The sequence below is a fragment of the Limulus polyphemus genome, unplaced genomic scaffold (genome assembly GCF_000517525.1).
Source record: "Limulus polyphemus unplaced genomic scaffold, Limulus_polyphemus-2.1.2 Scaffold445, whole genome shotgun sequence".
Classification (NCBI taxonomy): Eukaryota; Metazoa; Arthropoda; class Merostomata; order Xiphosura; family Limulidae; genus Limulus; species Limulus polyphemus.
The window spans coordinates 480933-494444 of record NW_013666055.1 but is presented as its reverse complement, the minus strand read 5'-3'; the positions used below and the strand labels follow the sequence as shown (position 1 = coordinate 494444).

General features: G+C 30.4%; 1 protein-coding gene across 1 annotated transcript in view; it reads right to left on the bottom strand.

Annotated features, from left to right (window-relative positions):
* The window catches only part of LOC106458328 (collagen alpha-2(IV) chain-like), a 157136-nt gene that overhangs the window by 69305 nt on the left and 74319 nt on the right, over positions 1–13512 (bottom strand). The window contains 9 exon segments of the mRNA XM_013917837.2: positions 2472–2594; positions 3571–3648; positions 4737–4799; positions 5243–5278; positions 5942–6064; positions 7151–7213; positions 10866–10910; positions 11404–11538; positions 12957–13070. Of these exon segments, the coding sequence (XP_013773291.2) occupies positions 2472–2594; positions 3571–3648; positions 4737–4799; positions 5243–5278; positions 5942–6064; positions 7151–7213; positions 10866–10910; positions 11404–11538; positions 12957–13070 (780 nt within the window).

The following is a 13512-nucleotide window of genomic DNA, read 5'->3' as shown; positions in this document are numbered from 1 at the left end:
AGAAAACAATTATTATCATTCTTGCCAAATGATGGTTCCCTGTCACTCTTGCCTTGCTCCACAAGAGGCTCCTTTTACTTCTCAAAATTATAATTATAATTTGTGAAACCTTTACCTTATAAAAAAACAAAAAAATAAACACTATTATAACCAAGTAACTGTGTCCACCTATTCTCCCTTATGTGACAGGAAACTGTTATTTTCTCAAAATTTCAAATTAGAGATGAGAAAACTTTTACCATATAATCATTCAGAAGAGAGAGAAAAAAATACCAATATTTTGCCAATAATCATACCTTCATACTTGTCAACTCTACCTTGTTTCATAGGAGACTCTCCTTTAGTTTTTATATTTACTAGGGCACATCTTCTCTCACATTATTGAAATTGAATCCCTTTTTTTTTGATCAACCTCACTTTTAATGATGAGTTCAGCAGATGTGTAGCAGATATGTTCTTAGACTCAGAGCAGTCATAAGGTAAAAACAAATCATTACTTGAATTATATGAATGGATCTTTAGTTGTCTGTTGTTAAACAGAATGAACTGTTATAAGACTGCTTGTATAGGCTAACTAAATTATAAAGATATGGTGTACTATTGTATATCATACAACATACACATTTGTTATCATTGTATGCAAACAGTTGAATTTTTTTATCTTTTTAAGTTTGAAATTTCCATTAAAAATTAAACATTTAGAATTCAAAGTTCAGTACTTACACTACAAAAACAAAAAATGATATGATTTTCACATAAAAATTCCTTTTTTGGGCTTATTGATACAAAATCTCAAGCAAACTCTTTTAAGATCAACAAACTTATACTTAATCTATATGATGGAAAGAGCAATTAAATGCTCCTTTGTCACTGTAGATCTCAGTAAATTTTGATTAGTTGCATTCTCCACTAGTAACTGTCACTAGCAATGTCAGAAGAATTCTCAATGCAATGTACACACTTGAGAACAGAGAGGTGAATTTATTCTCTGCTGATACACCATAACATATAATTAGATTGTTCCTGGTAGGATTATTACTAGCATTCAAGGTTTAGTGCCTTACATCTCTTGGTTGAGATTGTTGATCCATAAGAAAAATGTCAAGGTCCTTGCAATGATTTCTGATGTCATTTAAATTCTCATTGTTTAGGTTTGATAAGTCATATAGGATCACAAATAAGTCACTGTGTGTTTAAACTGACCATCTTTCTAGCAGAGCCTGAATGGTTATGTCAAGAATGATATAAAAATTATTTTGAATTGTTGAACTGGGTTTTGAATGGGTTCATCCCTTCCCTTATGTTCCAGCATACATTTCTTTCATTTCTGATTAATTTCAGTCTCTGGTTGGAAATTTGCATTAATCTCCATCACCTTGATTAGTACTTTTGAATCTGTCAGGTTTTGCAAATCCCTCATCAGACTGAGCTCTTTCTAGAGAATATTTAAATTTTTCTATAACTGGTGTCATAGATGATAAGAATAAGTGAGGGTGCTGTAGTGTTTTACTCATTATGTTCACTTGAAAAACACATCATGCCAAATTACTAGACAACATGAGAATTTGGAGCTTCTGAGTTCAGCAGCAAGATCTTAGCTTTGCACCTTGTTATTGTTCGTGAGTGACATCTTATGCTAAGGCTACTAAAGTATCATACAACTCTGTGCTACTCAATAAAAAATAGAATTCACAACTTCAAGTCTACTCTTCCATAAGTGTTTAGAAGTGGCTTAGAGTAGTTACAAACTTCTTATGAACATCCCATTTGTGTAAGCCCAGAAAAATGGCAAACACACTTTGAAAAATACAGTTTGTACAAAATTTGACACTTAACTTTACTGTTCTTGTCTTTCATACTTACTATTGTTCACTAGATGATAAGAATAAGTGAGGGCTCTGTAGTGTTTTACTCATTATGTTCACTTGAAAAGACACATCATAACAAGTTACTTTTTTCTTGCAGCCCAAGTACTCTTTATCACTCAGGATAATGTCTATTTTGCCTACCCACTAGGACTAACTGAAATAGAACTACCTTAATAAAATCAATGAAAAAATTACCAACACTCTTACCAGGTAGCTAATTCTAAAATGTTTAATGATAAAAGGATCAATACGTTTACTATGTAAGCATTTACTAAAAATTAAAAGCAGAAAGATGAATGGTTTACCAACAATTTTTTCATAAAAAATATTTTTACCTGGTAATTAGTCAATGAACAAATAATCAATACTTTAACAAATAAATTACTCTTCTTTATAAGAAATACTAGAATCAAAGAAGTAATATATCAGAAAATATAAATGAAATTGTTTTTGGCATGGCAATATGTTTTCAGGACAGTACAATTGTAAGTTAATAGAAAAGTCTGGGTATAATCATGCAGTATTATATAAAACAAAAAATGAACAAACTTTACAGATGATATAAAATCAATAATTATAATGAATCTTAATATTTTACTCTACCTTCATTCCTCTTTCTCCTTGAGGTCCTGGAGGTCCAATTTTTGTCTCATTTGGCTTAATTTGTTCTGAAGTATTAGGACATACCCCTGGTGGTCCTTGTGGACCAGGATGACCCTTAAGTCCCTAGAATTATTTTTAAAACAGCCATTTAAGAGTTTTGGAAATAGAAAAACCTAATGTATTAACTAAAGGAACACTTACTACAAAGAAACCTTTCAATTTATGGTATTCTATTTTTACTTCAAAATATATCAACTCAAACTGACAAATTTCAATATACAAAAACATTTACTGTTAAATATTGGTAAAGATTTTGAGGTATTACAGAGTGATTTGGATCAAATGGTGAGTTAGTTGTCAAATTTCATTTAATAATAGTAAATGCATTTAGAATATTATAATTTGGATCATATGTTTAATCTAAGAAAGGATACTGACTTAATGGAAAAGATTTGAAGGAGGGGCAACTATGATGATTTTGAAATGGAGGGATTATCTTATGGGATAGTTGAGAATTCTTAACAAATTTTTCTTCTGATGTTTACAAGATTATCCAGGGATCAATATGATGAATACTTCTGATTTCTTTCTGCTTTATTTTTAATATAACAGAATACAAGTTTAAGATTTGGAAAAGACAGGCGAGGCTCCAATATTATTTTATTTTTTAACAGCTTATAAAATGAATTACCATCAACAATAGTGAAAGTTGACAACTTAGAAGAGTTTAAGAGAGGAATTGATGGTTTCCTGAAAAACAAAGGGTGGATTAAATTTTTGCTTTTGTTTTCTTCAGGTGGGTGTACAGTGAGAGCCTTAAAAGATAAAATCACACTCTTATATTTTCTACAAAAAAAATGTAAGCAATATTATCATAAAAAACATTAAAAAACACTGAATTATATTGGTAATGTGATTAAAAGCTTGCATTAAACTAATGTTTGTGTGTTCTGGTTAGTATGTTTATAAAAAAAAATGAGAAAAGTACAGGACATTCTAATCATGGCAATGAAGTTGAAATATATTTAGGTATATTTATGAGCAATTTTCTGTTTTGTGTTTCCGTTAATACTAGATATCACAGTTCATTTCTACTTACTGGTTCTCCTTTCATCCCTGTGTAACCTACACCCATGTTTCCTTTCATTCCAACTAAACCCCTATCACCTCTGTCACCCTGAAAGAAATAAAAAGTTAAGTACTTTAATATATACATTTATAAAAAAATCAACATAACACTTTCTGTAGCCATATCATTTTTCATGAACATGCACAGGTAGGTTAGCCTTTTAGAGAGGCTTTTGTTTTTCAAAAGAAAATTTTATTTACTACTGCTATGGCAAAAATGTAAACATTAGATACAGAATGTAGTCACAGTTCGATGAATTTTGACAAACAATAAATAGTATACATCTACTTTACTAAAATTTGATGATAAGGAATCCACACTAAGACAATTAATTTTGAAGATGACTTAAATGAGTGATGAAGTTTATTTTACAAGAGTAACACATTAACTCTACAACTTTTTGAAAATGTTTTGTCATCATAAGGTATACTGTCTTGCCACAACAGACATTTACTCATTCAACACACTTAGTTCACCCCCCAAAAAAAGAATTTATAAGTTTACTTGTAGGAAAAATAAGTTTTGTTTCATTCCAATAAATAAAATGAACTAGACACACTAGTACATCTTAATTATACTTTCCATTCAAATATTGTAACAAATAATAGATCAATACATTTAATTCTTTCATGCCATGTCCACAGACAGACAAATCTCCCAGTATCAGGTTTATTTTTTAGATATGAACAGAAACATGTGTTGTTGCAAAATTACTTATATCTTACCTATTTTATTATCTGTCATATTACCATGAAGTCATTTTTAGAGATGATTGCCTAAAATATTTCACAGGTAATTGTGCTCTCATACTTTACAAAGGATTAAGTAAAATAATTATTCATGCATTTATTTCCAAAATTTGCAAATTAGAATATTTATGATTTTCAAAACTTAATTATAAGGTTATTGATTTTATTGCCTACCTATTTTACAGAAAGTTTACTTAATATTAAACTTTTCAAGGCTAGCACAAAGGGTACATAGTGTGTCCAATGCAACTGCCTGAGTCAATGCTCTAAAGAGGGACAAATATGTGAACATGACAGTGAAAGAATTAAACATTTTTAACAAAAATATTTAATGTAGTTAGTTATCAAGTTATAACTCTCTCAACATGGGGAATACTGAGTTCTTACCTTTAAACCTGGTGGACCTGAAGTTCCTGGTGGTCCTGGAAAGCCATCAATACCTGGGGAACCCTAAAATGAAGAAACATTGATTGCACTGCTGCAAAAGCTACAACAAAAAGTCTGTAAGCATTAAACTTATATGTAACTTGCATATGTGCATATTTAAAGTATATTTCTCAGACTGGGATGAAACTGTATGTATATGAGATAAATGTTTCATGTTCTTTACGCAAACATTACAAGGAGTAACGATGCATTAGGTGTGACCTAAAACATATTCAGTCTACATATCTATGAAAATGAATAATTTCAAAACCTGAGATATTGGTTTTACTCCAAAAATCTTCATTGCATCCCAGTGTTTGACTGTAGGTATTCTTTCTTTTCCACATAATTTTCAAGTATAAGAAAGCAACTAAAGTTAATAAAATTATTTAATTAACATAATTAAATAATATCCATTCTTATTTACACTTTATGAAATAGTATATCACCAAAACTTATGAACATACCGGAGGCCCTACTGTCCCATCTCTACCAGGTTCACCCTAGTAAAAAAAAAAAGATAATTTGTTAGTGTTAGCAAGTTGTCTTCATGATTGATAAACAGATATTTTATAGCATTTCTAGTATTATTTTTCTTGGAGTGCCAGTAATATATATATATATATATATATATATATACATGTTTTACAACATTTACATGCTTTTCCATCTAACAATCAGTACCACAATGTTTTATGTATATGCTAATGTTCAATAACATTTTAGTGCTATTCTTTTGGCACTCAGTGTTAGTAACTGAAATAAAGATATATTTTATAGCACTATAGTCTTCCTTAACTTTCATAGTTTATGCAAAAATTAAAAAATTATGTTTGAGTGATTGCTTTTTTTTTTTACCAACAATGATATTATTAAATAGAAACAGATGTTTTATTGCAAAGGATAAATTAAAAATACAGAGACAAAACTTATTATATAACATAAATCAAAAGAACAAACTTTTGAGTAGATTATTGAGTATAAATATGTACAAGGACAAATCTTCACAAAATACAGGACATCAAAATAAAAATAGTTTTTACCTCTGTGTTCAAATAATGACTGATATAGAAAAAAACAATGTGGGAAATTTCTCACAAGAAATGAGTGGGAAGGCTGCAAACAAATTCATTTAATGCTGTGGAAAGAGTAGGAACAGATTTTACCTTCTGTCCTTTAAGACCTGCTGGTCCAATAGCAGGCTCTCCTTTTGTTCCTTTTGGTCCAGGATCACCAGGAAATCCTATGGGTCCAATATCTCCAGTTGTCCCAGGTATACCTGGAGCACCCTGAATGAGCACGTACAGAAACAATAGTTTCCTTAAAATAACTTAATAATTTTAAAGACAATCAAATATATTAAACTAATCTACACATCTTTAAAATATCAAATTGTGATTTGTTGCATTCTTTAAGCCCCACATTATTAGTAACACAATACTGTGATGAAGTAAAATGTTATAGTTACCTACCAAAAAAAAATCATATATACATTCAAGATCTTAAACAAATATAAGAAAATTAGCTTACCAACATCAATGGTATTAAATTTTAAAACATCAAACATATTTTAGTTAAATATTTACTGTTCTTCTTAAAATAAGCTAATATGTTTTCAACTAACTGTATCTAAAATTATTATCGTTTTCAACATAACCAATTATGTACAACTAAAGATTTTACAACTACTATCTTAGATTACTGAATCTAAGTAATTTTGACATTTATCATTAATGGTTTTCACATAAGTCATTTGAACTACAGCATACAACATAGTTTAATTGGTTGCAACAAGCTAAAAAACAGGATTTATAATTACTGTTGAGTTGCAGAAAAATATAAAAGAGTCATAAAGGTTCAAAAAGAAACTTAATACCAACTTTCCTGTTCTTTTTTTTTTTTCTGAGGCCAAGCAAGATCACTTTTCAAGAAACTAACAACTCTGCTTCATCAACTTAGGTCAGTGACTTAAGTATTGGTTTCATGTACACTTTCCATGACATGGAAGTGAAATAATTGAATATACATAGCTAAAAAAATAACTCCATTTTGTTTCTTCTAATAAAATGAAATACATTAAAGAGATTAATTTGTCCTTTAAATTTTATAAATCAGTCATAATGTTAACTGCTGGTGAGTTCATATAGGAGTAACTTATTGTTTATAAATTTCTTAATAAAAATCAGAAATTATGTATGGCCTCTTCATAAGAAGATATTCAAAACAACTGAAGAAGCAGAGATGTTTTACTAAATAACAGAGTTGTAAAGCAAGTACACAGAACTAAAAAATGTGCACTGAATGGAGTGATTCATGATCAAGCTTGGATAATTATCACCTGAAAAATAATTTACCAAGTAGAAAGTTCAACTTACATCTGTTCCATTACAACCATCCAAACCTGGAGGACCCCTAGGACCTTGCATACCAGACAAACCCTGAAAGGATATTTAAAGTCTAAGCAATTTGTAACAAACTTTTCTACATAGATTGCCCAGACCCAAAAAAGGCATACATCTGTAAGATAATATACATTGCTGTTGAAAATTCTTAGATATTTAGCATTTTTCTATTCTAATGCATAAGGAAACTAAAGCTGTGTTCAATGCAAATACATTTTTATGAAAAAGAAAATCTTATTCAAATAACCAAATTTTTACATAGTATACCTTACTATAAACTAATAGTGAGTACATCCACCATTTTTCTTCAAAACCATTGAAATTCATCTAGGGACACTTTCAACTAATTTTGTTATAAATTCCTGTGGAATGGTGTTCCACACTTCTTCCAAGACCTTCCAAAGATCACATAAATTGCTTGGATTCTTTTTCATTTATTCCAAATACTCCCATACAATTTCTATGATACTGAGATCTAGGCTTTCTTTTGCAAATAAGTTTTAATTACTCCAGTTGAGTATTTTTGGTCATTATGTTACGGTAAGATAAAACTTGGATCAATAAGTCTTATACCACTGGGGATAGTATGGTGGATTAAAAGTTGTTTGTACATTGCTGACATGAATGTACCATCAATTTTCAGCAATTTAACACAACTACTTTAAGATATGTACCTTGAATTGAACCTCCCCCATGCTTAACTGTTGGCTTTAAGCAAGGCTCTTTGTAAGTTTCAGTTGTTCATCATCTCACATACAGTTTTCTATTAGATCCAAATAACTTCAACTTTGACTCATCTGTCCAAAGCACCTTTGACCATTGTACCATAGTCCAATTTTTGTGTTCTTGTGCATAATTTACCATTTTAGTCTTGTTCCCCTTTCTTTTACATCCCTTAAGTCCTGATTTCATATTGCTGATGGATGGACAATGATATCTGAGCCTTCTGCCACTTCGTTTGTCAATTACAAGCTTGTCTTATTTCTATGCTTTAAGGTTATTATCTTCAAGTATTGTTCATCCTTGCTAGATAACTTTTTGGTCTTCCAGTCCTGGATTTATCAATTACACATGATGTTTCTCTGTATTTATTGATTATGCTTTGGATACCACAACTTGAAAATTGAATGATGCAAGCTAGTTCACTCAATGTTTTTCCTTCTTTATGTACAAACACAATTCTATGGTGATCTTCTATTAAAAGTTTAGCCATTTTGTTTTATGCTAACAGTTAATCCTGATAGATTTGTATTTTGCAGTACAAAAAATAGCCTTTTTAGCTTTATGGATGTGTAGAGAAGAATGATGAGGAAAAGAAGTCATCAATTGGATTGAACTGGAAAATGTGATAGATTAACTACTAAAATGCTACAAAGTAGTTGCTCATGCATGGTTTACTTTGGGTTGTTGTGATCATAAGATCTTAAAGATTCTGATCAATGTGAATTAAAGATTGCTGAATGACAAGCTTGGTTTCTTCTCACCAAAACTAAGCTGTATTAATAACAGTCAAAGCTGTTTTAGTTGTAGAAAACACTAGTAGAGGCTTTGAGTAAATTGTTGATGCTCATAACAAACATATATTGTAACTACCAAATGTGTCTAAGACTTTTCACAGTAGTGTAAAGTGTGTGTATATACAAACATGCAAACACACACACACATATATATATATATAGATAGATAGACAGATAATGGCTCTCCTAGAAAAGTGTATTGGTGCAACATAGAGAAAAAAAATAGATGTTTAAAAACAGCAACCGGAATATAAGCTTAAAAACGTATGAATCTAATTGTAATATGTGGAAATATTACAGTGATGCAAAACTGATGATGCATTCAATGGTAGCAAATGACATTCATCTATAGCATAATAATCCAGTTTTAGTATTTGTTTAGGATCAAAGTTAACTAAACGTTCTTAGTTTTTGAAGGCATATACTTAAAAAAAAACAACTTGAAAACCATGTTACAATATGTTAACTGGTATTTTATAAATAACTAAAACAAAAGAGGAAAGCATTCATATTATAAAGTTGTAGTTGGGCAATACCATGATTACAAATAAAAACAAAAGGGGAATGTAAGATGACAGAAGGTTATTTTGCCCACAGAAGTAAATCTTTCAAGAAGTTTCTAGCTCAAAAAAACATTTTTATCCAAGAACAAGCTTGCATTTTGTTTTTCAAAGTTGAAGCCTGTTGCTCCTAATATTTCCTAACGTTTTATGTTATCAAAGTCAGGTTGCTGCAACTTCTAATAAACAGAGACACCTTAATAAAGTGAATCATATTTCTACTTAGTTCAAATAAAATTAAGTCCAAAAGTTTGAGCCTCTCCTCAGAAGTCCAGTATCTTAAGGTTTCACATTAACATAAAACAAAAACACTCTTTCACGGTAGGAGTGATGGGGATTGGAAGCTGATTGATTAGTGGTATAATTATTACACAATTAGCAGATAAAACAAAAATCATAACAAAACAAAATGGAAATTCTACTGCAAGCCTTGGCTCCATTAGGACAGAAAACAAATCTGCTGTCCTTAAAGGTTAAAATAAATATATCAAAATAATTTCTGCACTCTGGAACTAACTTATCAACCTTTTCACACAGTAAAACACTCAGCCATCTATTGGCTCTATTAAGAATTAAACATGAATGTCACTCTGGTTTTCTTGCTTATAATCCTGAAATGACACAAATATATATCCTATAGAGATACAAGTTATATTAATAATTATAATAAAAAACAAAGCTTTATAATGATACAAAACCATTAAGATATTTATTTTTTAAGCAGAATACAAATGATAACACAAAGAAAGATATAATCAACTACTAAACTTTCTCTACAAAAGATTGTAATCAATACATTCATTACTAAAAGTTAAAGACAATGTGGGACTTCCAAATGTACTTTTTCCTATTCAGATAAGAATAGTGACTTTAATAGTTAAAGAAATGTCAGGAAACGTTAAGCAGGAGTAAAAGTGAATTATCTATCTCTGAATTAAAGAAAAACATCAAACACAATGTAAAAACAAAGAGAGCAGTAATTTTTATAACACAATAACGTAAAGCAAAGTTAACAAGACAAAGCTGTTGTAACAATTAAGGCAAATTAGTCAATACAGTGTGGAGTTCCGATGAAATTCACGACAAGACTGAAGGAGGGTACAACAAGTATATACAAAGTATAACAGTGTCAGCTCTCTATAAGAGTATGCACTACCATGTCACTTTGGTCATTTCATTAAATAAATAAGGGAGAATATATCCTAAATGATGACAATGTAATAGATCACTGTCCTTGTCTATAATGTGTGATTTACTGTACATCAATCTTTCCCACAAGAAAACATATATGACACCAATGAGGAATAACTTCAAACAATAGGTAGCTAGAGCAAAAGGAAAAAGGAATTTAGTCACATTTGTTGACGAATGTTCTGTTGTTAGAAACTAACACACAACTAGAAATGTGCAAGTGCTAAAAATTTTGAAAATTCGTGGTGAACACTAAACATTCACCTTACTACATTACTACACTAAAAAAGACAAGAAGCACTAAATATATATTGCAATACCTGAGCATTAAACTTGAAACCATTAATTATAGTCTTCCCTGACTAAGTCTTAAAAAGGATACACTACTAGGGTTTTAACATTTTTATATATAATACTTACAGGAATTCCATTTATTCCTGGAAAGCCAGGGATTCCCATTTTTCCCTGAAATAATAAAAGAAAAAAAAATGCATTTTGCTAAGCATAAAAGCTTCAGTTACAGTACACTTTCTAGCTTATTGAAACTAAAAACTGGTAAAGAAAATAGCTATTATTCAGGAACCATACAAAAACAACTTCTTACATAGTCTTCTCAACAAAATAATTCAATTTAATGTATATTTTTGTCAAAAACGGAAGGAATTATGAAACAAAATATTATCAAATACACACACACACACACAATATATATATATATATATTGTGTGTTGTAAGTACTGTTATTGTTAATCTCTCTCTCTAACCTTTAAAATAATTACATTTCAATTCTGCAACAACATGTTTTTTTCTCCGGTATTATTGAAGTTCAAAGACAGTAAATGACATAATAAATACATAACATAATATACATATGTACCACATAACTAAAATTTAACTTACATTTACCATAGCAGTACAGAAGAAAGAAACAATTTTGGTTTAATATAGAAAATATTACCCTATCTCCTTTTGGACCCCTTGGTCCTCTAGATCCTGATTCACCTTTCTGCCCCTTTTCACCTGGTAAACCTTCCATTCCTGGAAATCCTTGTAAACCACGTTCTCCTATAGAACCAGGTGGCCCAGGAGGTCCCTGTTTGCACAAAGAAAATCCTTACAAATTACATTGATAATTGTTTAAATTAATTCATACTGTGTACATAAAAGTTGCTAAAATTGATGATATTTCAAACTGCACATTGATAATTTTATCAATTTTATAAAAATCCTACTCATGATATAATTTTTTCTATCTGGAAATAACATACCATAACCTATGGAAAACAACAGCTAATAATCTATAAAGTATAATTGAAAGAAAAGTGTCAACTTAAGATTTCTGTAAGTAAAAGAAAAATATCATACACTATTCTAATAATTAACTACTCAGTGAAAGAAAACCACCATCAAGAATATTGGTTAAGATTGAGGTATATGATTATAGTGAGTCTACTCTGGAAGGGGATTCTGAAGAGTCAATCACTGAAAATATCCAGTTAGACTCACAGTGATTGCCCATCATGTATATTCAAGGAAGTGTACATACATACACTATGTTTGTGTTTAGGGTCTTAATAAAGATTGTGCATCTCATATTACATTATGTCCCCAATCTCATTACTCTATTTTACATTGATTTGGTTACTACGAGAATTAGTGTTACTTCATAAACTATATCTAAAGTGAATCACCTGTTATTAACAGGATCTATCTGATATAGCTCAGTTTCACCTAGAATATATGTACCACAGGCTAAAGATGATTCAAACTTTTGCAATAATAATTTTAGGTCTCTGGTCGTTTGTTAATTACTCGTAAAAATTCTTTCCGAAGAACTTCAGTGATACAACTCCTTTCTCAAATAAAACTAGTTTATTCTTTCTCAATACGACTTTGCAATACACTTAATTTCCACAGTCACCTTAACTTAAACACACGTTATAATTTACAACGAACGATTCACGCACTTTACGTACTACCGCCCTTGACTCAATTGTCCGTCTATATCTTCAATTTCTCTGTCTGCTATACAATCCCGGTGCACTTATATACAAGAATATAGGGCGCCTAGCAAATACTGGATTATTCGCGATGTTCCCCGATCTTTCTAGAACTCATTACGTGTTACCAGCGTCACGTGACTTTCGCTGTCGTAACAATAACAATAAAACGCTAAAATAATTTAACAATGTAAATTCAGCTAACACTAGTCTAAAGTTAAGAAGTAATAATAGTTTTTAACGTTATTGAATATGTAATCATAGTTCCTTACACTCAGAACTGACTTATCAACTTTTTAATAGAGTGCATTCAACAATCTCGCGTCTCTATGAAGAGTTAAAGACAATATTTTGAGTACAAGTCGTTCCGGTCTTCTGGCTTGAAATCATGAAAGAACTAATTATAGATCAATTCTTAATACAGTAACAAAGCTGCCTCTAAAAAAGATTGAGTTCATTAATCAAGCAGTTTCTAATAATATATAGTATGCAAAATAAAGCTATTCTTTACCCGCGATCCTTTCTCTCCAACACATTTACATCCTGGTGCTGAACAATTTCCACAAAGTACTCGATTTCCTCTGCTACGTCCTCCAAGTATCCTAGATTCCCTATCCCTGTATTGCTACATAAAATAGAAAAAAATAATAATTACCACAGGTTTTCTAACACAGCAACAACAATAATAATGAATAAATAACTAATAAAAACACGTAAAATTCTGGATACAAGTTTAAGCACTTAGTTTTTATATTAAGCGATAGTAGCCCAATGTGGCTTTGCTATCAGAAAAAAAAACACACACACCCTATTTCGTAATTAAATAAATCGGCATATAATTAAACTGTGTTTATAAATTCTGTTTGTTCTGTTTTTGTAAAACAAATTAAGTTTAGAAATTACTGGTAGAAGAGAATGGCTTATCTTCTCTATGACTGAATAAAACTTTCTCGAGAATATAAGCCTCAATGAAACAGTTGATCGAAGTACATATATGCCCCTAGTGGCTCAGCGGCAAGTATAAAGGCTTATAACGCTACAAACCGGGTGTTACGTCTCCGTTTGTT